This window comes from Salvia miltiorrhiza, chromosome 1 (genome assembly GCF_028751815.1).
Source record: "Salvia miltiorrhiza cultivar Shanhuang (shh) chromosome 1, IMPLAD_Smil_shh, whole genome shotgun sequence".
Classification (NCBI taxonomy): Eukaryota; Viridiplantae; Streptophyta; class Magnoliopsida; order Lamiales; family Lamiaceae; genus Salvia; species Salvia miltiorrhiza.
The window spans coordinates 68,830,599-68,854,826 of record NC_080387.1 but is presented as its reverse complement, the minus strand read 5'-3'; the positions used below and the strand labels follow the sequence as shown (position 1 = coordinate 68,854,826).

Genomic DNA, 24,228 nt, shown 5'->3' with positions numbered 1-24,228 from the left:
ATTACGTTGCGTGTCTTGAATTGACGAGCGATATATTCCATTTTCTATCTTGCACAATTCTTTGTCTAATAAATCATCTAAATATATATATATATATATATATATATATATATATATATATCACTTTAGACCTCAAATTATATTTACACTATCAATTATTCTGAACTACTATTAAAAATATTTTTTTAAATCTTGAATTATCAATTTTGTATTAATTGTACCACTCGTCTATTGTTTTAGCTCAGAAAAATTGGTGTGGCTCGCCGGATATCATAATGTATTTAGAATCATTTCTTTTTTAACCTATATTATGTAAAACGACATCATTATATGCCTTACTAATTGAAAATTTAAAAGGTAAAAAATAGATGAAAGGTACAATTGATACAAAATTGATAATTCAAGGTTTGAAAAAACATTTTCGATAGTTCAGGATATAATTAATAGTGCAAAAATAGTTTGGAGTTTAAAGTAATATTTACTCGAAAAAAAAAAACTATTACGCGTATTTTCATTATTTTTAGGGAGATATATCCCATTTACTATTTGTCAAATGGTGTAGAAATGCATATGTGCCGCACAACTGCTCGATAAAATGCCACAAATTCAATCAGATTTTTTTCCCCTCACAAAAAATTTCACAATATTTTTTTTGGGATCAAATCACGACACGCACAAAACACCAAATCTGGGTGCGACTGCAGATGAGAAAGAGGCACCTGTTTGGGCCTCTCTTGACTAAATTCAGTGCGGCCCAGAAACGTGGACGATGGCCAAAACCCCCCAAAACATTACACACGCACACACTACAGTGGCTGCTTCTTGCTGTGTACACGCACTCGAGCGTGTTTGTGTGTGTGAGATAAACAAGATCTCCACTTGGCCTACCTGGTTTTTTTCCCATTCGATAATCTCTCTCTCTATAAAATCAAGGTTAGCTCAAACCGCAAAGAGAATGATGAGTCCATGACTCATCGAAATCGAAATACAGTAGAAGCACTTGGAAAAAACGAACTACTTTGAATCATTACAAATCAGATTAACTCAGCAACACAAAATCAAATTCTACAGAGCATACATCAAATTTTCAACAGCAGATCCAAATCACGCCGTCTTAGCTTTGGAGAGGGCTTTTTTCCTCTGCTCCAACATGTAGCCATAGAGATGAGGACTGCCAGGAACATAGAACGCGAGAACCAGCAGCGCATTACAGTAATAATCAAACGAGAAATTCCACCTATTCGGCATCCTGATGCTGAATTTCCCCCCATTTTCCTTCAGATACGGCAGCGCATAGTAGATCAGCCCTACCTCGCTCGTGATTCCCGTAGGGTACAACATCAGAAACGTGCTGTACCTCAGCCAAAGCATCCACGACGGCGCGGATCCGAACGCCTCCTTCAATCCGAAAAACGAATACCTGATTATCTCGGTGATCGACCAGCTAATCACCAGCGACGAGACGAAGAAATGCGTCCGGATTTCGGGGAAGCTGTAGAGGATTCCCCAGGTGACGTACAGCCGGGAGGCGACCTGCGGCAGAGTGGCGGTGACCGGAGATCTGACGATTCCGGCGAGGCTGTGGAGGATCTCGAGCAGCGCGGCGGACTGCGCGAGGATGAGCGGCTTCTCGACGGCGGCGTAGACGGATTCGTGGCCGGACCGCCGGAGAGTGGCGAGGGCGAGGTAGAACACCTGGAGCCAGCCGAAGAAGAGCGTCCAATTGTAGACGGTGAGGTAGATTCGCCGCACGGCGGAGGATATTCCGGCCATCGGCGCCGTGGATTCCGAGGTTGAGGGAATTGGATTTGGGAATTGTTGAATATGACCAATTTGGAAATGCCTAGTTTTAATAGAGGCTTTTTTAAATACACATAAAAAACAAAAATATTTTATGTAAGTTTGGAGGGGGAGTTAAGGAGCTTAGGTTGGCGGATACAACTACCCTTTTATTTTCTTTTTTTTTTTAATAACCGACAACTACCCAATCTTACGACTATTTATAAATTCCGTCCGTCCCGGCCAAAACGATACATTTATTTTTCGGCACGAGATTTAAGGAGTTGTAGATTAGTGTTTTAAGTGTGTAATAATAAAGTGATAAAGTAGGAGAAAGAAAGTAATAAAATGATATAATAAGAAAGAGAAGATAATAAAGTGATAAAATATGAGAAAGAGAGGGTAATAAAGAAATACTTAATTAATGTTAATTAAGTGTTTAAAATTTCTTATTTTTGTCAAATATAGAAATGTATCATCTTCGTTGGGACGACCCGAAAAGAAATATATAGCATCTTGGATGTGGGACAGAGGGAGAATAAAAATTTCTAATGAATCCAATCTCTTAATTTGATGTTTAAATATTTCTTTACTCTAAAAAGAGAATTATATTTATTAAGTAAAAAAGTGGAAGATAAGGGCCTAGGGGAGTGAGTGTTTTATAATTGAACTTCTGTATAAAACAAAATATTGCACATCTCATAGTAAAATTATCGCACCGTGTGTTTTACAATATTCATAATCAAGAAATTGTAAGTTGTAAATAATAGGATTCCACAATCTCATAATTTTTTTTTAATCTTGTGCATGATATACTTATTCTGGATTAATGATTCAGTTATTTAAATTGATAATGAAAATTTGTCAAACCACGTGGCATTTATTTTTACATTTTAGTTGTTGTCGTGCGTAATATACCTCAACCAAAACTAGTATGTGGGTGCTTACTATTTATGCTATGTTTGCAAAGATTTAGGGTATTTTTTCTATTGTAAATATTGTTTATATATGTTTATGTAGGTATCATTTAATATCTCATCTGCGAAGTGTGCTTTTTTGACTTTTCATTGGCATTAATTGGAGCTACTTTTTTGGTTGAGAACTTTCTATGGAGGCCTTCAATTTGTAGGCCCATTTGCGTTATTGGGCTTTATATGGCCCGTTTATATAATTGGGCCGGTTCAATTAGAGTTGTATCTATTGATGCTTATGGAGTTTGCCTTGTTAATTTTGTGTGTTTATAAACTTCTTTGACTTATTAATTTATATTTGTTTTAGGGAAATGATTTATTTAGACTTAGTAGAGTAAATTCTAAGCGATTGAAATATTCAGATGACACTTTTATACACTTCTAGTTCAACCAACTATATTGGGATTTTTTTTTGACAGAAACTATATTGGGATTTTAAATCAAAGATCTTAGTAAAATATAGTGTATTGAATTTAGTTTTGAAGGTATTTTTGGTGGGCAAGGCAAGGAGCCGGAAACATAAACCGAAGATAAATTTGCATAATTTTCCAATAGTTATGGTTTGAAATACATTGCTTTTTAATCAACATATTTTTTTCACTTCATACTTTTTTATACAATTCCCCATTATCAGTCGTTTTAACTTTCCATCCCCAAATTATTTTTTTTTTTTTATCAATGACATATTTGCATAATTTGTTATAATTTTGGCATTAAAGGTATATTCTATTTGATGGATTAGACATAATTTGATTTTTTTAATATGTTGTTCGATTAAATGGTTTGATCGGGTATTAGTCTCGAGGCAATGCCACGTATAATTATTCATGTTTTATGAATTTGATCTCTCTTTATAATAAAATTAATCTTGGATAATTAATTTCGTATCAATTCAATATTTAGTGACCTCCGATAAATTTAATTTTGAATAATAAAAACCCCTAAATGATTAAAAAAAAGAAAAAGATAATTCAGCATGCAAATAAACAATGGGAACATTTTGGACAGACTGTGGTGTACTATAATATCTACTTCACAATCTAAATGTCTTATGTAAATCATATTATAATGGTAGGTCTAATCATTTGAGAGATAACTAAAAAAAATAAACTTTTGAAAGTGGGCCCTATATTCGTAAAGTTTTAGTAACAGAGCACATGAAATTTCACGTGGCGGTTACCTAAACTGGGTATGTGTTGATTACATCAGTTCCCATTTTCTGTGTGTCTCTTAGCAGTGTGTAATAATTTCTAACAATATCTGCAATTTTCATTTTAATTTTCTCTTTTATGTAAGTGGAAGCCCATCCAAATTATTGCTACTATACTAATGCTATTTTTTTTGTTACATTTGGATAGTGCATATTTATTTGACACCTCAAATATTGTAGCACATATTTGTTTTTTTTCACTTTTTCTCAGAAATGTTCATTGGAGCTATAACTTTAGCAGGTTTATGTAGAGCGAAGCTAATACTTTTGGAAAAAAAATAGCAACTAAAGTATTTTTATCAGAGAAAACAGAGGCTGAGTAAAAAAAAAATCTCCCTAACTTTTGATATTGAGAATATTGCAATTCTACATTTATAAATTTATGGTTTCGATTCGAATAAGACTCACTCACTGACATTCTTAATGTTAAGGGCAAAATTGAAAGATCAAAAAAATATATATTATGGGAAAATTTTATCACACCTGCAGGTCATGATAATTTTATCATGATTTGGGATGAAAATGTGGGAAAAGGGGCTGCCCGAGAAAATTTTCCCTCCTGCCCGGAGAAAATTTACTAACGAAGAGAACACATGAAAAAGATGGAAAATGAGGGAAATTATTTGTTTTCCATTCTTTTCCTACAAAGAGAACGCAACCTTAATGTTATACCCATCTTAATTTATCAGTATAGAATATTCGCAAACTTCAGCAAATAAGTTGTATGGACAAATTATGGATCTTCGATTTTTTTCAAATATATTGAGCCAACAGTCACAAACAATATTTATATTTAGGACCTGTGAGTTTTATAATGAAGTAGTAGCGTCATAATTGCATTAAACCACAAACTTTTTAGCTAAATAGATTATTGAGTATGGATCCCAAATAAAATAAATAAATAAAGAGTCACTACGTTACTTGGACATCACATTCATTGGTGATACGTAGGGTTCACATGTCATGAATCAACATGATATCATAACAATTTTTTTTTTTTTTTTTTTGAAAAGACGAAAATTGACGATGGAAATGAATCTGTAGTTAAAAATATAGCGTTAACAAGAGATTCAGTTTTTTATTTTTTAATTAATTTTTGTCGTTAAATAATAATTTAATTTATGATAATTTCTTATAGTTTTTTTAATGATAATATTAACCTTTAAAAAAATAACGATAATATTAATTTTTTTATTATTTTAAAATTGATTGTTATTTCTGTCGTAACTCGTCCATTAACACCATAAGTCTTATATATATGTCATTCTAGCCAGAGTTTAAAGGTATGCATGAATGAGACTGTATTTTGAAATGGAGTTTAAATGAATTTATAGGTGCGAAATATATAAATAATTAATATGCATCTTTTATGGTGACTACTTCAAAGAAATTTTAAAATTAATCTTGCTTGCCTTAGAGCACTTCCATGATAGGTGACCTACTGAGAAATTTATCAGAGTCGAAGGATTTTTTAGAAAGGTAGATTTAGAAATTAGGACAAAAATTTTTGAGTTTGTAAAAATAGAACACTAATTAATAAGCATTGCACTCTCAGGATATTTCTCGGCCCATTATCAAATTTTCGGGCTTACCCGCACGGACCATGCACATGGATCCCTAAAAATGACGTGCTTGTCAATAATCAACCCCTCCGCGGGTTGTCACGCGCTTGGTTCTTGCAGGTAAGCCCAAAAATTCGATTATGGGCTAAGAAATGCTCTGCAGGTGCAACACTTATTAATTAGTGTCCTATTTTTACAAATTAAAAAAAATTGTCCTAATTTTCAAATCGATTTAAGTTATTGTCCCCAAAGACCGTCCGACTCAAATTTATCAAGGTATATGGGATTGAGTACAAAATAAGTTAAACAAATTGAAAATAAAATACTAATAAAATCCATATAAATGGAGTATTTGATAATATTCATAGATTGTTTCACGCCGAAAAGTTTTGCATCTTCTCTTTAATTTCGCGTCGAAAAGTTTTGAACCACTTATACATGAAGAGAGTATTTGATAATATTCATAGATTGTTTCAATCCATATGCACACATCTATCCTTCTAACTGCACCTTAAGAAAACATAATACTATAAAATAAAAAGGAAACATATTCGTTTAGCCTCACAAAGTTATTTTCGAGTGGAAATAGCATCAATAGACAATTTGAACCTTAGAGTAAATTTTAGGGTATATTAATTAAACCATTTTCCCCTAAATCAATTTATAAAGTTCGAATAATTAATTAATATTAACTGAAGTTCGAATAAAAATGATGAATTTATAGAGTCACGGTTGTATTTTTCTCAAATAAACTACAATATCATGACGATGATTTGCATTATTGACTTCGTAATTCAAGTACACTATCACAATCTGTTCGCTTTCAACCATGTTAATTGAACGTTGTAAGAATAGAAAAATAATACTCCCTCCGTCCATGAAAGAACTTTCTAGGAGGGAGTGGCACGGGTTTTAATAAAATGTTGTATAGTGTATTGAGAGTAGAGAAAAAGTTGTAAAGTGTATTGGGAATTGTGAAAAAGTATTAATAATTTATTGTGTTGTTTTAATTAATGTTATTTGAGTGGTGAGAATTGTCTTAAAAGGGGAGTATTTTTTAAGTGGTGGGGTATTGTCCCAAAATAGGAAAAAGTAGGAAGTTCTTTCGTGGACGTCCCGAAATAGAAAAATAGGAAGTTCTTTCGTGGACGGAGGGAATATCATTTAACTTAAATCCCATATTTCTAATAAATGAAATAGCGACACTTGTGCGGACTAGAATTTTCATGCTTTAAAATGAACGACAAATTTATTGGGATTTTCATTTTCTCTTCGATTTGTTTATAATCGATCTACTCTACGTCACTTTCCTTATCTCTATATCTTTATATTGTTTCGATGTTTACGTTAAATAATTATTGTATTGTATATAATTGGATCTTGCAGAGCTTGTGCTATAAAAACGAGGCCAATTTATAATATATATTGAATTATTTCTGTTTCAACGAGTGCTAACTAATCATTTATTTCACGGCAGGAATTGTATTTTGCAATAAAGAAACATTTATTCTAAAGTTATCGTCATTTTTCTTCGAATAATTTTATAGACAAATGCATGTGGGAATTTATCCAACAATGATTTCTATTTTTATTTCTTCTGGTAAGCGGATTGTAGAACAACATCTACATTTGAGACTATAAGAACCTTTTTCTTCTTATTTCAACAAGAGATATATTGTTTTATGTTGTTAATGCATTGATATATATAAAGTCAGGATCATGTAGTATTGTGTATTCGTGCTTTTTTCTTCTTCTTTTTGTGTGTGTGTACAAAACAATGTGTATATAATCATGCATATTTTGATGCATTGTATGCATACATACATGCAGTAATATTAATACATATATGTAGTTTGCACAAATAGCTGTATTCAATAAATATGAATTTTGTATCTATTGAAATTTTCGTCTCCTCACTCCTCCAAATAAATATCAGTCATAAGATTTGAATATCTCATGTTTCAAAATTTATTCTCATTTCTCACTACATTTAGCAATTCCAACTTAATCATTTCTATCTATAGAGTCACGCTCCTTTGGCTATCATGAGAACTATATTTTGTGCGATAGCGTAAAAACAATGTGTTAATGTTTTCCATATAGAGTCATGCTCCTTTGTGTACATATGCACGGTGCTTCTCTATTTTTTTCTAATTAAAAAAAGAGGCAGCACCTTAGTCTAGCCAAAACCTTTTAGTCATAGGAAATTCTAGCCATACAAATAAAAATATGGAAATAATAGCATTTCTGACTAAAATACCCTTTTAGTGTGTAACAATATAAAATATACTATTACACACTTTTTAGAAACGAAAAAAGTGTGTAATAGTGTATTTTACACTGTTACACACTTTTTCGCAACCACACACTTTTACATTAACAGTGTAAAATACACTGTTACACACTTTTCGCATTTACACACTTTATGTTATTACACACTTTTGCGAAAAAGTGTGTAACAGTATTAAGGGTATAATTGTACATTTACGTTAGAAAAGGCTAGTTTTTCCATATTTTTATTTGGGTGGACATTTTTTTCTTTTCTTATACAAGAACGGCTAATTGAGCCCATTAACTCTTAAGAAAATTATTGCTTAATTAAATCTAATTAAATTATAATTAAAAATAGTTAATAAATTCTACATATGGATTAGTATTAATAAATTATTCAATATTGATAATGGGATTACTAAATTACAATTAAAAAATAATTAATATATTTCACCTGGACTGTAATGATCATGCCCAAGTGTTAGTATTTTATATAAATGTTATACATCAATTTTTATTTTTTTTTTTGTGTGGCAATCATAGATTATATAAAAATTAATGATCTATATAATTTTATAGTCATTGGAGGGGGTAAAAATTATTGATATACACACATCATATAGATATTGAGCTATAACAAGTTGAACAAAACATCAATATTAGTTTAATTGGGAATAAATTGGTCGTTGATGTTAAACAAAGTTAAATGATTTTATGGACATGGAAAAATATCTTTGTACTTTACTCATAAATCATGCATGTGAAACGATGTAAGTGAGGTGACAATTAATCTACTGGACTGGTTACTTGTATATATATCAATCATTTCCTAAATGAAATAAACTAGGAACGTTAATGTCATTTTCTAGTGCTTGCCAATTGCATAATTCCTAATATGGGACAAGACAATGAAATTTGTTTTTTTTTAAGTGTACAATCACATGGTTTTATTAATTTTTAGTTAGCATTTATTGGCAAGGCCATTTTGCCCCTGCATGCATTTTTAAGTAAATCAATATGACAATATTATACTCACGCATAAGAATCTTATGCTACACCATTTTGTGACATTTGTGATCGCTGACTTGCAGTTATTGCTAATTTTACTTTTTTTCATTTTCTTGTTCTCTTATATCACATAAGTTATGACTAAACACTACAAGAAACAGCGAGTTTAACGACCGAAATTTTCGGTCTTTAAAAAGGCGGGCGTAACGATCGAAATTTAAATTTTAACGACCGTTTTTTTTAATGTTTTTAATTTTATTTTTTTTAAAATCTACGACCGAATGAAACGGACCTGTGATTATATTTACTCTCGTTTGTTGTAGATACTATACTTTGAATACTGAATTTCTAAACTTGTTGACATATTTTATGATCTGCTACTTTGTTATTTGATATCTTTCTAATTTGACATAAGTTGATAGTTTTGAATAATTTATATATTGCTACATAATTGAATACAAGAAATATAAATTCTGAAGAAAAAAAATAATAGTAATTAAATTAACGATCAAAATTCCGGTCGAAAATCGGTAAACGATCGTTATAAGTTGACGGCAAAAAACTGAAAAAACGGCCGACAACGACCGAAATTCTTATCTTAACGACCGAATTTCGGTCGTTAAACAACGACCGAAAAAAAAACGGTCGTTAAATATCCCTGAAGATCAACGACCGTTTATTTTCGGTCGTTAAGATAAGAATTATGTCGTCCCCAGCAGGCTTGCCTACGGTTTTAAAGACCGAATAAACGGTCGTTAATAATAAATTTTGGTTGTTAAAATTTAACGACCGAATTTTTGAGTTTAACAATGAAAATTCGATCGTTAGAGCCGCGTTTTCTTGTAGTGAAAATCATCAAAATTTGTAAATTACGAAAAAATAAAAATATAATTTGTTCTATTTTTTCTTCATTGAACTTCAATGAAATTAATAAAATCAACAAATTAGATTGTGACGACTTTTATAATTCTAAATTTAATGACTATTGTCGTAATTTATTAGCTACAAATAAGTAAGAAACGAAAAAAAAAAAAAAAAAAGAAGTTAATATGTCACATATTTGCGATACTCGCTAATAATGTAGCATATTAACTCTTTATATGACCATAAAGGGCTCCAAAATAATTTTAAAAGCTGAATATGGATTTAATATTTATATAAGCTGAATTGTGATGGATGTCATATTGTGTATATTCAAAAATATGAAAAAAAAAATGAATATCACACGGTATTTGGTTGAATAGGAAAACATGAGTACTATCATAAAAGTGATAAAATTAATTTAAAACAACTTTCTTTCTTTTCCGCAATTTGTTTTTAGTGTTTTGATTAATTAGTATCGTAATATGATAATATATTACAAAATTTACTAAAAAGACAAAGACTAGAAGTCATCTAGTAACTTGCAGCGGTACGAGTAGTAACATGGGTTTGTCTCAAAGCTATCAATTAAATGTCTCTATTTTAAAGATATGTTTATTTTATATTTTTATTATTATTTACGTGTATATATATTCAGAGTCTTTCTTCTTTTATTTGTTTCACTTCATATGCAGCAGCAATACATGGATGTGAATTAATAATCGTATGTTTATTCATACGCTAAGACACTATTAAGTTCGTTTTTGTATAGGTTTAAATTCTTTGAAGCAGGGAATTGTCGACATTATTAATACATTAATATTGGAGGATATGGCCAAAAAATACACGATTTTTGAAAAAAATATAATTTTCACTTGAACTTTTAATTAAGTAAAAAAAATGCTACATAAATTTATATTTTTATTGCAATTTTCACCTAAATTTGTATTTCAAAGAAATTGGAGCTTAATTGACAGTCGAAATTAAGTTAAATATAATTTAGCATTTTTAGATCTCCGAGCTTCTAAATACTATTCATCATCAGAAGTTAAACCAACATTAGGTGAACTTTCGACTGTCAATTAAGCTCTAATTTTGTTGAAAGTCAAACTTAGGTGAAAATTGCAACAAAAATATAAATTCATGTATTTTTTTGACTTAATTAAAAGTTCAAGTAAAAATTACAAATTTTTTCAAAGTTTATATACTTTTTGGCTAATAACCCCTTAATAATATATTGTATGATAATATGCACATAAAAAAAGTAATATACGATAATACGGAGTGTTCTATATTTTTAGGGCATGTTTGATAGCTCTAGATAAAACAAAATAGATAAATAATCATGTTTTATCTAAGCGTTTGATAGCAACATTGATTAACAAGAAGACCCGCATTAAGAGAGATGCCTGCTCTTATATCACTGTTCCACTGAGAAATTTAATATCTCCTCCCCCTGGTATTATTTATCTAGATATTATTTATCTAAGTTTTATTTATCACCCTTTATCTCAATTTTATATCAAACACACCCTTAGGATTAATTTGATTTGGGTGACTGTACATGATTGACAAAATAATTTAACTTAATTAAATGTTTATTTTGCATGATTAAACTTGTGATGAATAACTATGCATGATTCAGCCTATGATGACTATTCATTTGATTTGGGTGACTATGCATGATTTAGCTTGTGATTATTAAATCATCTTCCAATTTTATCAAATTTATCTTTATCATTCTCAAACCAAACGCTCCCTTAGTAGGTAGAGTAAACATGATTATATTAGCTGAACTCGAGGCCTCTTTAAACATGATTATATTAACTGATTATAATTCGCAATTAACCCTTGAATATATATAATTTTTTTAAAAAAAATTACAAGAGACATCTAATATATAAACAAATCAAATCAGCAACTCGTACGGATGTGATATCTCTACATCATATAAAGGTGGAAAAATAATCGCACGCATGCAGGAATTATACATCATACAAAGGTGGAAATACAACCACACACAGACGGAACACTATCCACACACAGGTGAAAACTTTACCCACATAAAAATGGGAAAAATACTCACACGCAGACGAAATTGAATTTAAGACCTCCCACAAAATAGAGTTTTTTAATGTCTCAACTTTGTCATTTGAACTAGGCCTCATCGAAAATATATATGAATTTTCGAAACCAAATTTTCACAAACTTATTATTTAAAACCCAGTGGAGTATTATATGAACCCATTTTCTTTCTTTTTTTAGGGATATCTCGCACAATTCTTTTAAATTTTCGGCGTTTATAAGCAAAATTCACAAAAATTGTTCGATCCAATCTCTGACTGTACATCATTTGACGACTTGTGTCTGCAATCTTGATCAACAACGACATCAACAATAGTGAAATCGATGATCTTCATCGATCCAATTAACAACTTGTCAAATGTGGGGAAATGCATATGTGCCGCACAACTGCTCGATAAAACGCCCCAATGTTTTCTTTTTCCCCCCAATAAATAATTACAGCCACTCGTACAAATTCAATCAGATTTTTTTCCCCTCACAAAATATTTCACAATATTTATATTTGGGATCAAATCACGACACGCACAAAACACCAAATTTGGGTGAAGCTACAGATGAGAAAGGGACATGTGTTTGGCCCTCTCTTGTCTAAATTCAGAGCGGCCTAGAAACGTGGACGATGGCCAACCCCCCCCCCCCCCCCCCCCAAAACCTTACACACACTACAATGGCTACTTATTATTGCTGTATTCACGCACTCGAGCGTGTTTATGTGTGTGAGATAAACAAGATCTCCACTTGGCCTACCTGATTTTTTTCCCATTCCAAAATCTCTCTCTATATATAGAAGTGAAGATCACATTTAACGAAAAAATAAGTTTGCAAGATTTCTCGTGAAAGCTCACAGGCCAATAAAGCTACCACCTTTCACCTCCCCCACTTGATACATACATACACTCTTCATGCATTCTATCTAGATTTATTGTGAGCCAGCTTTTGTGCTATAGATCTTCAAGTTCTTGTTTTTTATTTCAAGATTCTTGATTTCGTGGAATTTTTCTGCTAAAATCAGAATCTTGACTTGTCTTTCCTATAATTGTGGATGATCTAGTCGCGTACGATCTTGAGCTTCTAAGGTACAGTTTTTTAGTATTTTTTAAATTTTTTATGGTGGAAAGGAATATTTTTTATTAGTTTGTTTAACGTTTGATTCAGGGCTACCAACTGTCAGACTGCCTTTAATTTTTTTCCAAATGTTCAATTTTCTAAAATATATTTTCGTCTTTGTGTGATCTATACTTTACTTGGTTACTTAGATTACATTTTCTTCATTCTGTGCTTTACTGTAGGTTTAAATCCTCTGATCTGTTATTTTTAAATTGTGAAGATTCAGTGATTGTCATCATTATCTGAAGAGAGTGGTGATTCTTGAAATTTGGTTGGGGTGAGTGAGAGAAACTGCGATGGATGCTTGCTGTGCTACACTGAAATCGGCATCCCATTTGGCGAATGTGAGCAAAAGTGTGTTGTGTGGTGAAGAGAATGGGTTTTTGGGAGAGAAGATTAGAGGGAGCCTAAACAATCGTGCCAGGATTTGTAAATTTGGGAAAAAATTCAATCTTGAGAAAAAGGGAAGGAAGATCAAACCTGGCGTTGCTTACTCTGTTCTCACCAGAGAAAACAGCAATCAAACTCTGGTTAGCATTTGTTTCTTTCTCTCTCTCTCGATGTTCAGTTGATTGTTTTCTTTGTTGTATTGGTGTTAGAAATCTTTTAATACTAGAATATGTGATGAATTTAGTACATGTGCGAGTGTATGGGGGTATAATGTCTGGATTTTAGTTTCTTGATGGATGAGTGTGCTAATGGTGTTTCTTGGGCTTCAATCAGGTGATACCGGCCCCACGATTCGAGAGGCAGAGGGCGAATCCGAAAAATGTAGCTGCGATCATTCTGGGAGGAGGGGCTGGTGCACAACTTTTCCCTCTTACTAGCAGAGCTGCCACCCCAGCTGTACGAATTATTTAATTACTCATTATTAATGTTAATCTTTATCACATGTCAAGCTTTTAGTTTCTTACCTTCTTCGGAAATTAGTATGAGTTGTGCAATCATCAGCAGATTCGAGTATCTGGGACCAGTGTGTTTGATTTGGTTTTCTGCTATTGAATGTTAGAATATGATAAATAAATGCAATTATCTAGAAATGCCCTGAAATTATTGAACTCGGACATACCTCAAATGGGATTAGCAGTTTCTCATGTGGTCTGAATTCTTGCAAGTGATATATACAGGTGGAATTAGTTTGCTTCACTTTGACCGATAATGTATCTGATTGAAGGAGAGTTTGTGCGAGCTCATGACTAGAATTCTTTAGTTTGGCCTCTGATCTCAAAATCCAACATCTATGCTCGAATTCGATGAAACTTGATATAGATTTAATTGTGCGATATGATGTGCACAGGTTCCAGTGGGAGGATGCTATAGGCTGATAGACATCCCAATGAGCAACTGCATCAACAGTGGCATTAACAAGATCTTTGTGCTGACTCAGTTCAACTCTGCTTCTCTAAATCGACACATTTCTCGCACGTATACTGGAAATGGTATTAGCTTTGGGGATGGTTATGTTGAGGTATATTCCCATGCTTTACTGCGAGTTGATTCTGATTTGCATATTAAACATGTTATTATGCAGAGCGGAATATTTCTATTGATATATTGTCAACTGTCGAAGTGGATTACTCATGAAATTTACAACATCTATGGAGAAATACAAGATCCCATAAAAAGTACTAAATGGGTGGAATTAGTGTTTGCTTACTCTCGAAACCCGATACTCACCTGAAAGATGTATCCTTGTAGGTTTTGGCTGCAACTCAGACAGCAGGGGAAACAGGAAACCGGTGGTTCCAGGGTACAGCAGATGCTGTTAGGCAATTTATATGGGTATTTGAGGTGAGTGTTATGTAATTTACTTGATACCGACTCATCTAGCTTAGCTTCCCATTCTCAAACTTGAAATTCGACCTTTCTTCTGGTTTTTCGCAGGATGCCAAGGCGAAAGATATTGACAACATCTTGATTCTATCAGGGGATCATCTTTACAGGATGGATTACATGGACTTCGTTCAGGTACATCGATCATATGGGTAGTAAGTGTTGCAGCAATCCCTGTAATTCTTCGAATCTCTAACCTTGTGTTTCTTTAAACAGAACCACATTGATAGAAATGCCGACATCACACTCTCGTGTGCACCAGTTGATGACAGGTTAGAGTGTTACCAACTTGCTAGTCGTAGTTTAAAAAACTTCTAGATAGATAGTCTGTCGTGTCCAGTCTTTTCTCTGTTATCTTCGATGTGGAATTGAAAATTTTCTTTTCCTCAGCCGGGCATCAGCGTTTGGACTGGTGAAGATTGACAGCAGAGGTCGCATATCCCAATTTTATGAAAAGCCTAAAGGCGCGGATAAGATGGCAATGGTATTGATAAAACTGCATCTCAGACATTTTTACATAAATTACTATCCAAAATTGTTTTGTTTATCTTCTAATCATTTTTTGTTTTGATATGCTGCAGCAAGTAGACACCTCTATCATTGGATTGTCCACGGAGGAAGCTGTAAAATCTCCGTATATCGCTTCTATGGGAGTATATGCATTTAAGACCGACGTTTTATTGAAGCTTCTCCGGTGGAGATACCCGACTTCAAATGACTTTGGATCTGAGATCATACCTTCTGCAGTAAAGGAACACAATGTGCAGGTTGGGAAAAACACTTCATTTGATGTCAAGACCATTTATTTTTTCCATTTTCTTGTGGTCTGTGTCGATCTCGGAGGTTGTTAAGACTACGTCTTTTTTGCAGGCATATGTATTCAGAGACTACTGGGAAGATATCGGAACGATAAAATCATTTTACGATGCTAATTTAGCTCTTACGGATGAGGTAGATATCTCCATTTACACTGTAAATTAGCCCATCTCGAGTTACCTTCTTCTGCATGAGGTTTCCTTGATAGTGTTTCTCTTGTTTGTAGTTCCCGAAGTTCGAATTCTATGATCCGAAGACTCCTTTCTACACGTCGCCCCGGTTCCTGCCACCAACCAAAATCGACAATTGCAAGGTAACTATGATGGTCTTCAGAAAAGCACGCCCCTTGTATCGATGTTTCTGATGTTTTCGAGTCCTCTCCCAGATCAAAGACGCGATAATATCACACGGGTGCTTCCTGCGAGAATGTGTTGTCGAACACTCTATAGTAGGCGAGCGCTCTCGTCTCGACTCCGGGGTTGAACTCAAGGTGAGCCACATCATCATCCTTCCAAAAATGACTCCATTGTTCAAGAATCTCATCAGTTTTGTATAAGAGGCATTGTTTTCTTTTTCCTTTTTTTCCTTATTAGGATACTTTGATGATGGGGGCTGATTCTTACCAAACGGAATCAGAGATTGCCTCACTCCTTGCCCAGGGCAAAGTTCCAATGGGGATTGGTAGTAACACAAAAATCAGGTGAGTAGAGAGAGAGAGTTTGCATTTGCTTGAGATTTACACAAATGAGATTCTAACACAACACCATTACATTCTATCTTGGTAGTAACTGCATCATCGACAAGAATGCGAGGATCGGGAGAGACGTAGTGATCAAGAACAAGGATGTAAGTTTGATTTTCGTTACTCTCACAGCGTAAATAGATAGCATCATAATCGGGCATCGTCTTGATGCACAGGGCGTCGAAGAAGCTGACAGATCGGAAGAAGGGTTCTACATCCGCTCGGGGATCACGGTAGTAGTGGAGAAAGGAACGATAGCCGATGGAACGGTCATATAAGCGTTGCTCCGGCCGTTTGCTGGGACGGCGTCGGAGAGATGGGCGTTGCTGGTGTAAAAAGAGAGATGTCGTTTCCAGTCATGAAAATAAAGCGTCTTGTTTTATTCCACTCTAGTCTAGTAATGTAAACTTATAACTTCTGCTGCTATAGTATTTAATTAATTACCACATTTTACTGTTTTTTTTTCAACACCTTGTTTTTAGAGAGCATTTTTAGGATTGGAACTCTGGGTAAAGTGATTGTCAAGATGCATATAATCTCAAATATCCCATAAAATCAGCAGATGAGATTTCAAAAGAGAGAGAGAGAGAGAGAATGTAAGTGGACGTGTTCAATGCTTATGAGCAAATCGTTCATTAATTGTAACCGTAACTGTAGAGGACATTTACAAATCGTAACCGTCCAAACCGTTAAACATGTCCAAATATACGGATCCACGATCAATCGTACGCTTCTTTCCAGATCCAAAATTTACGGTCTCTTTATTTTAAATTATTTATCATGATAATGAAAATCACTACTATCTTCCTTAAGCTAAATATGGCTCACTTTTTTCGGCATGAAAATTAAAAAGAATGAAAATTAAAAAGAATGTATAAATTATATAACATTGATAGGGCCCACAATTTTTCAAGAGTTAAATATTATTTTTTTATGAAAATGAATCATTTTTAATGAAACGATCTTAAATGGAAAGTGAGTCATGTTTAGTGGGACATGAGGAGTATTGTATAATGAATTCTAATTAATATTAATTATTAAAAATTGAAATAAAAATATATAATATGGCCCAACTTTGGATTAATTAGTCTTAATAATAAATTATTAATTGAATTAGCGAACCCAATTAATTATCTTTAAATGATAATAAATTAAAACTAAAGAAAAAAATTAAATAAAAACTACAAAAAAAATTAAAATAGACACTGAAAATGAGACACAAGATCCCATGTGCTTTCGGTAATACTACGATACTAGGAAATTTGAATTTCTCGAGCAGTTTATTCAAGTTAACAACAAGGTGCGAACAGAAAGGAAATGTAGCCACAAATTAGGACAAAATCTACTAAACATGACGCAACCAAAACATAATTAGACAGTCTTTGTGTTCCAAACAGTGTAAGATCCCTTATTCTGGAGCTCACACTGCTGAAAACAGGTTAGAACCTTCGACATCAGCGCCATTGCCGCGATGCTCGGAAACTGCTCCTTTTGGAGCTTCTCCGCTGCTGATTTCGAACCCTCCGGTTCGAAAATAGCTTCCGTTCTGGGCTCTCTCTTGCCTCCTCTCCTCCCACTGTGCAGCCATCTCTGTATCCAAGCCTGCGACAGCAGCAGCGTCTTGGTCCCTATGTTTGGGTTCTCTGTGTCGTCTATCTTCAACAAGTCCCCACTCTTATCTGGTAAAACTGACCTTTTGTCGTGGTGCTTGCTTAGGCTTGGAGTCGACTCACTCCTGGGAATGCCGTTGAAAAGCTTGCTCGTCCTTTCAAGAGGCGCGGTTGAAGCATAATTTGGGCTCTTTGAAGAGCTCAGCTTGAGGCGCTTAACCCATCTGTTGCCAGCATCTGCATGCGGAGATTCATCTGGGCTAGAATTGAGCTTCGCTTTGGGATGCTTGACATGCTCGAGCAGCTCGTCTGTCTCCAGGGTGAGAGTCTTTGACGAGCTTGGGCACGTATGCTGTGGCGAACTAGCTGCACCGGGTAAGGCAGGAAGCTCCGACTTGATGATATCAGGTAGCTCATTGTTCAGCCGTCCATGCCCGATTTCTCTAGAGGAAACAATGTCGTTTGGCTCCGTATTGAAGGCCTAAAACAAGTCGGGTAACCGTTAGAGAGTCTTAATGGCTCCTAAACATGCAACAGCTCCAGAATTATATGAACCAATCAATAGACGGAACAGAATCATAAGAACCTGCTCATAAGCAGAGCTTTCACAGCCATTTTTTTAGGAGCAATTTGTTACATATGTTTCAGCAAGTAGGAGCTTTTTGGCAATGATTAACATGTCAAATTTTGGGACTTTTTTTATGTGAAAACTTTAGCACTTACCTCTATATGATGCACAGATCTATGGAGCTCATAATGTAAAAGAGGAGTGCATGTCTTCGAGAAATCACACGACTACATATCCAAGTACCAACATGAATTTTTTATGAGGGACCCAAATACATTTCGATTCAATTTTCTGATTTGTGCACGACATGCATGCTAGTATACAGAAATGTTGAGCTTCTCGAGAGTATTACAATGCCGTAAAGGAGAAAAGGAATGAGCTCACACATGTATCTAATACATCACAAACAGCTAAATAATCAATATAATAGTGAAGGAAAAACATAGAACAAGAACCGTGAAAGAGAGCACCTTAGTTAATAAGGCTGCAGTTGAAATTGAAGCTGCAGGAGAGAGACAAAAAACATAAGAAAGGGGAAGCTTTTAACAACAGAATATGTGATCAATGATAAAGCTTTAAGCACGTGAGATTCCAAAATAGTGTCTTAATGCATTTGTCATCAGTCAGTGACAAATCTATAGTGTATTTGCTGATAGTTAATAAACAATGAATTCGACCATGCACAGCAAAACATACCAGAAATACCAGAACGCAGGCTCTTCTCATATTTCTTCTCCTTCAAAGAGTCCATATCCATGGTATCTGTCTCAGCTGATAATTCATTCCCTATAGTAACCGTAGAAGCCTTCACGTCTCTCATATATTCCTTCACTTCACTATTGTTCAAACTACTCAGAGCGTGAAGTGGTAATGTTTGCTTATTTTGACCAAAAAATGGTAGTACGCTACAAAGGTCATCAGACAGATTTCCATTAATTTTACTAGTAACTCTTTTACTTCTAAATGTATCATTTTCTTTGAATGCATTGACATCTGTCTTTTTTTTCATTAACAGATCATTATTCGTCTCAGAAAACCAAGGAAAGCGACCACCCATCCCTCCTGGGACTTCCACGCCAGTGCGGATCCTCATTGTTCCCAAACCATGATCACATTTCTGCAACTTCAGGTGAGAGCAAGAATCAATATGAGATTTCGTCGTTTCATTTTCCTCTGAAGAATTGGACTGACTCGGAGACAGTCTGATACCTGAACTCTTCTGCATCTTCAAAAACCAGGCCCGGTTGATCATTGGCAAGCAATGGTCGCATGAAATGCTATCCCTCAAACATTCATCTGAGGAATTGTTTGATCGCGAAGTGGATCCCACTTTTCTTTCACAAAGTAAATCAGTTTCCCTACGCTCACAACACTGTTCGTGCTCCAGAATTCTCATATTAGCACTTCTTTGACTGGAACTAACAGATGCTACAGCTTTTCCTTTGTCGAACTTGTATGTTTCGATGCCATATTCTTCTGGCGAAACATGAGACTCGACAAAACTTCCCTTCAAAGGATTCAACCTGGACAAGACTGCAGTGTTTTGATCATCCAGAGAACTGATCACTCTGTCATTTCCTATGCTTCTCCCACCTATTGTAATGAAATCATCACCAATATCAAACGTTCTTTTCTTAGTCAACCCTACAGTGGCAGACCTCGAAGAAGTCTCCACTCCCTTCGCTAAACCATCTTTCCTAGCAACATAGTCAAGTTCCTCGCTTCGAGAAGCACTGGGACTAGTGGAATCTCCTGCTGCATCGCAGTCTGTTCGCTTCCAATGAGCCAGCCAGAGAGATTGGTATGGCTGCACAGTTTGTCTGCTCCTCTCAATAGCATCATTAACAGGTTGCACAACTCCATTCAACATGATGTCTTGGACTTAACTCTGAATCTAGCTTAAGATTGAGACTCAGCAATCTGAACCTGGCAAATAAGATTTAAAATAAAGAAAAAAATATATATAGTCCGTATCAGCAAAGACTACCATGAAAATATGCACTTTATCATTCCCAACCCTAAGATAAATTCAAGAAGAAACTTAATAACTGCGGTATTCATACTAGCTCTTGATCATATCTTTGCAACAATGGAAATAAATGAGAAATCCCAGGAAATTCATTTCCAACTCAAAAGAGAAACCCTCATTATCCGATCATTTTTACCTTAAAAACTTAAATCACGGACAAGTCAAACACTAGGTGGAAGAAAGGAAACCATATCTTAAGCGGATTAAAGCACACAAACGGAATCACTCCAAAATTGTGCAGAGCTAAGATTCAAAAATTAAAGCAGAAAAGCACTATAACGAAATGAAAAAATTCATACAGATCATAATTGCAAATCCACGGACCACGATAACAAGGATTGAACCACAGAGCAACCGTTGTGAATTAGCTTTAAGCAACAAAAAAAAATCATGATTTTCATCATTCAATAGTGTCAACTCAACTCACCTCTTGTGCTGGACAGAATTCTCGAAATCGAAGAACACTGCACCGTTTTCCTTGTGCAGCTGAATCCGAAGCTACGCGCAAACCAAAACGAAGTAAACCGATCCAACTAAGCAAAACTGATCGATAAGCACAAAAGAGAACACGATATAGCCCTCGCGAGATGAGAGAGATGCGTGCGTAGAGATTAGAGAGAGATGTGTCAAAAGGATTATATCGAAGCCGAGGTGTAGCTCGTGGGGGGGCCAATGGCCAACCTATATTGCACTTTTTTAAATATATAATATAATAACTCCTTGGATTAGGGGTTGCAGCCGACAATCGTCTCACATGGACATAATGTGGGGCCCTCCGCCATTTCTCTATGGAGTAGTATTTCTTTTGCATAATTCACATAATAATTTTTTCTCAATGAAACAATTATTAGTATTTGATAAAAAAAATATTTTAAAAAATTTAGAATAAAATTTCAAATTTCCTTTAAAGTATAAATAATTAAAAGTTACAGAAAAAAGATTTATATTATGAACAGAAGGAAATATTATATTATATATATACTTGAAAGTAACACTTCTAAAGACGTTTTATACGTGAAATAAAGGTGTGATTGAGTTTAATTCAATGGAACAGTATTGAATAATTTTATATTTTGGATTAAATATAAAAAACTAAATTTATATCAAAATATCATAATTTCGATTAAATTCTTTGAATATTATGAGTGTAATCAAGTAAAAGTTGCTTAGAGCACCCGCATCGCGGGTACTCAAGTGAGTACTCGAGGAGCACAGCGGCTTCGAGGAGTGCGATGCGGGGGAGGTCCTCGAGGAGTACCCGAGTTATCGGGTATCCTCGAGAAGGCGCGTGCTCTGCACGTGCCAGAAATTAAAAAAAAAAATTATTTTCAACGCGAATTTCGATCGTTTTTCAAATTTTTTTTTTCTTCCCAACGGCTCTTTCAACGGCTTTTTTCCATTTTCCTTTTTTTTTTATCTTCTTTTCTCTCTATAAATAATACTTCTCCCTACAACTCATTCACCTACAATTCATTCATCACAACTCACTTTCATTCATCACAACTCATTCCTTCTTCCTCCTACAATTTTTCTTGCAAAATATCATATTCGTTCTTCCAAAAATGTCGTCACCTGAACATGATTCTTCGCCCGATTCCGACGAAGTCGCTGAAAAGTTCATGGAGTTGGTTGAGTTGCAGAAACAAGTGCTTCAATCATACTGCCCCCAACCGGCGCCGGAGCCGGCGCGTGCGAAACGTCCCCGATCATACGTCCACCGTGATCGTGAAGAGGCCCATGTACGTCTTATGCAAGACTACTTCGTCGACAATCCAACGTACGACCCTATTTTTTTCGGCGTCGATTTCACATGCAGAAGGAGCTCTTCTTGCGCATCGTCGAGGCTGTTCAAGGTGAAGATATTTACTTTCATATGAGCACTGATGCACTCGGTCGAGATTCTCTTTCTCCTTTGCAGAAATGCACGTCGGTTATCCGCCAATTAGTCACCGGGGTTAGTGCGGATGTGTTCGATGAGTATCTCAAAGTGGCGGACTCAACCGGTCGTCTATGCCTAAAGAAGTTCTGCAAGGCGGTCATACGGGCTTTTGGAGCCCATTACCTGCGCCGTCCAACGGCAACAGACGTGCAACACCTACTCCGAATGCACGAGGCGAGACATGGTTTTCCCGGGATGCTCGGGAGCTTAGACTGCAAGCATTGGGCGTGGAAGAACTGCCCAAAGGCGTGGCACGGCGCATACACACGCGGGGATCAGGGAGAGCCCACCTTGATATTGGAGGCCGTTGCCTCTTTCGATTTGTGGTTTTGGCACGCCTTCTTCGGCGTCGCTGGTTCAAACAACGACATCAATGTGCTGAATCAGTCTCCTCTCTTCTCCGACGTCTTAGGAGGAACTGCGGCGCCGGTGGTCTTTCATGCCAACCAGCGCGAATACCGGATGGGCTACTATTTGTGTGACGGCATATATCCGGAGTGGCGTTGCTTCGTGAAGAGTCCATCAATGGCAACCAATCCGAAGGAGGCAAGGTTCAAGAAGATGCAAGAATCGGCACGGAAGGATGTGGAGCGCGCCTTCGGAGTCCTTCAAGCTCGGTGGGGAATCATTCGAAGTCCGGCGCGCAATTGGTACGTAGAGCACTTGAAGGACATCATGTTGTGTTGCATCATTCTCCACAACATGATTGTGGAGCACGAAGGTGAAGCGGCTGCCAACTGGAGAGATGATGACGGGGCGTCTAGCAGTGGTTCGACGGAGAGTGCTGGACAAACACCGGTGTCCTTCGAGGAATATGTGCGAAGAGATAGCCTTCTCCGAGATAGACAACTACATGCTCAGCTCCGATATGATTTGACTGAGCACCTTTGGGCACGTTTCGGACCTCTAGGGCCAGAGTAGTTAATTTTTAGGAATTGTTTTTATTTTATTAAAGTTTTGTGTAATATTTAGGATTTTATAATTAATGCAATTTAAATTTGTAATAAATTGTGTTATTTAAATTTGAGCAATAAAATTTAAATGAAAAACATAAAATCAAAACTAATATTATCAAGTAGGCTATCAAGGAACCCCAATGCAGCACTACCTACTCAATAACACAAATACTATCAAGTAGACTATCAAGGAACCCCCAATGCGGATGCTCTTAGACGGAAATGAGGAGCGTATTTCATGAAAAATAGGATAAGCAAAAGAAAATAAGAAAAGGGAACGTGAGTTGGGCAGAATAAAATTGTCCCTTTCCATCCATGTTGACGCATTTTATTTTTTATTTCTAAAATTGGGACACAAATATCTAAATTGTGAAAATATCTCTTCGTAAAATAATATTATAAAAATATCTGTTTTTGCTTTTGGATACGTGCCCACATACCTAGTCACGTAAATTAAAAGGCGCTCAAGAGCCGAGCCGTTTAACTGAAGGAAGAAACTGATACTCCCTCCGTCCGCCAAAAGTATTCCACTTTGGCCGGGCACGGAGTTTAATAAAATGTGTGATGATATTGATGTAGTGGAGATAGGGTCCCACCATTTAATGAGATGTGTGGTTGAGATTGAATTTGGGGTGGATTTTTTGTAAATAAAGAGTGTTTGTAAGGATAAAATATAAAGGTGGATGGTGGGACCATGGCTTAAAAAGGAAAGTGGAATACTTTTTGCGGACGCCAAATATAGTAATTGTGGAATACTTTTGGCGGACGGAGGGAGTATTTTCTAAATCAAGCAGACAGATTGGACTTCTTTTATTTTATTATTATTAGGCTACTAAAAGTCTAAAATTATGCATTTATATTTTCTGTTTTTGTTCATTATT

General features: G+C 35.2%; 3 protein-coding genes across 5 annotated transcripts; 1 reads left to right on the top strand and 2 right to left on the bottom strand.

Annotated features, from left to right (window-relative positions):
- Positions 1–986: 986 nt before the first annotated feature.
- On the bottom strand, positions 987–1,970 carry LOC131005427 (very-long-chain (3R)-3-hydroxyacyl-CoA dehydratase PASTICCINO 2A). The gene has a single exon (XM_057932422.1). The coding sequence runs from the start codon at positions 1,771–1,773 to the stop codon at positions 1,105–1,107; it is 669 nt and encodes a 222-aa protein (XP_057788405.1). The 5' UTR covers positions 1,774–1,970; the 3' UTR covers positions 987–1,104.
- Positions 1,971–11,756: 9,786 nt separating this feature from the next.
- On the top strand, positions 11,757–16,693 carry LOC131005374 (glucose-1-phosphate adenylyltransferase large subunit 1-like). 2 transcript variants are annotated; one of them, XM_057932315.1, is made up of 15 exons: positions 11,757–12,823; positions 13,075–13,384; positions 13,578–13,700; positions 14,152–14,322; positions 14,553–14,645; positions 14,739–14,822; positions 14,904–14,959; positions 15,078–15,171; positions 15,269–15,454; positions 15,558–15,638; positions 15,730–15,816; positions 15,889–15,993; positions 16,097–16,203; positions 16,289–16,349; positions 16,422–16,693. In XM_057932315.1, the coding sequence occupies exons 2-15, from the start codon at positions 13,151–13,153 to the stop codon at positions 16,521–16,523; spliced, it is 1,584 nt and encodes a 527-aa protein (XP_057788298.1). In that variant the 5' UTR covers positions 11,757–12,823; positions 13,075–13,150; the 3' UTR covers positions 16,524–16,693. The 2 variants fall into 2 exon arrangements, with proteins under 2 accessions (XP_057788298.1, XP_057788297.1); XM_057932314.1 differs by having other exon boundaries at positions 12,339–12,823; positions 13,037–13,384.
- Positions 16,694–17,446: 753 nt separating this feature from the next.
- On the bottom strand, positions 17,447–21,130 carry LOC131005354 (uncharacterized). 2 transcript variants are annotated; one of them, XM_057932277.1, is made up of 4 exons: positions 20,880–21,130; positions 19,120–20,349; positions 18,894–18,925; positions 17,447–18,336 (listed from the first exon to the last, which is right to left on the bottom strand). In XM_057932277.1, exons 2-4 carry the CDS (start codon positions 20,291–20,293, stop codon positions 17,617–17,619), a joined length of 1,926 nt encoding a protein of 641 aa, XP_057788260.1. In that variant the 5' UTR covers positions 20,294–20,349; positions 20,880–21,130; the 3' UTR covers positions 17,447–17,616. The 2 variants fall into 2 exon arrangements, with proteins under 2 accessions (XP_057788260.1, XP_057788262.1); XM_057932279.1 differs by having other exon boundaries at positions 19,120–20,343; positions 20,880–21,120.
- Positions 21,131–24,228: the final 3,098 nt, after the last annotated feature.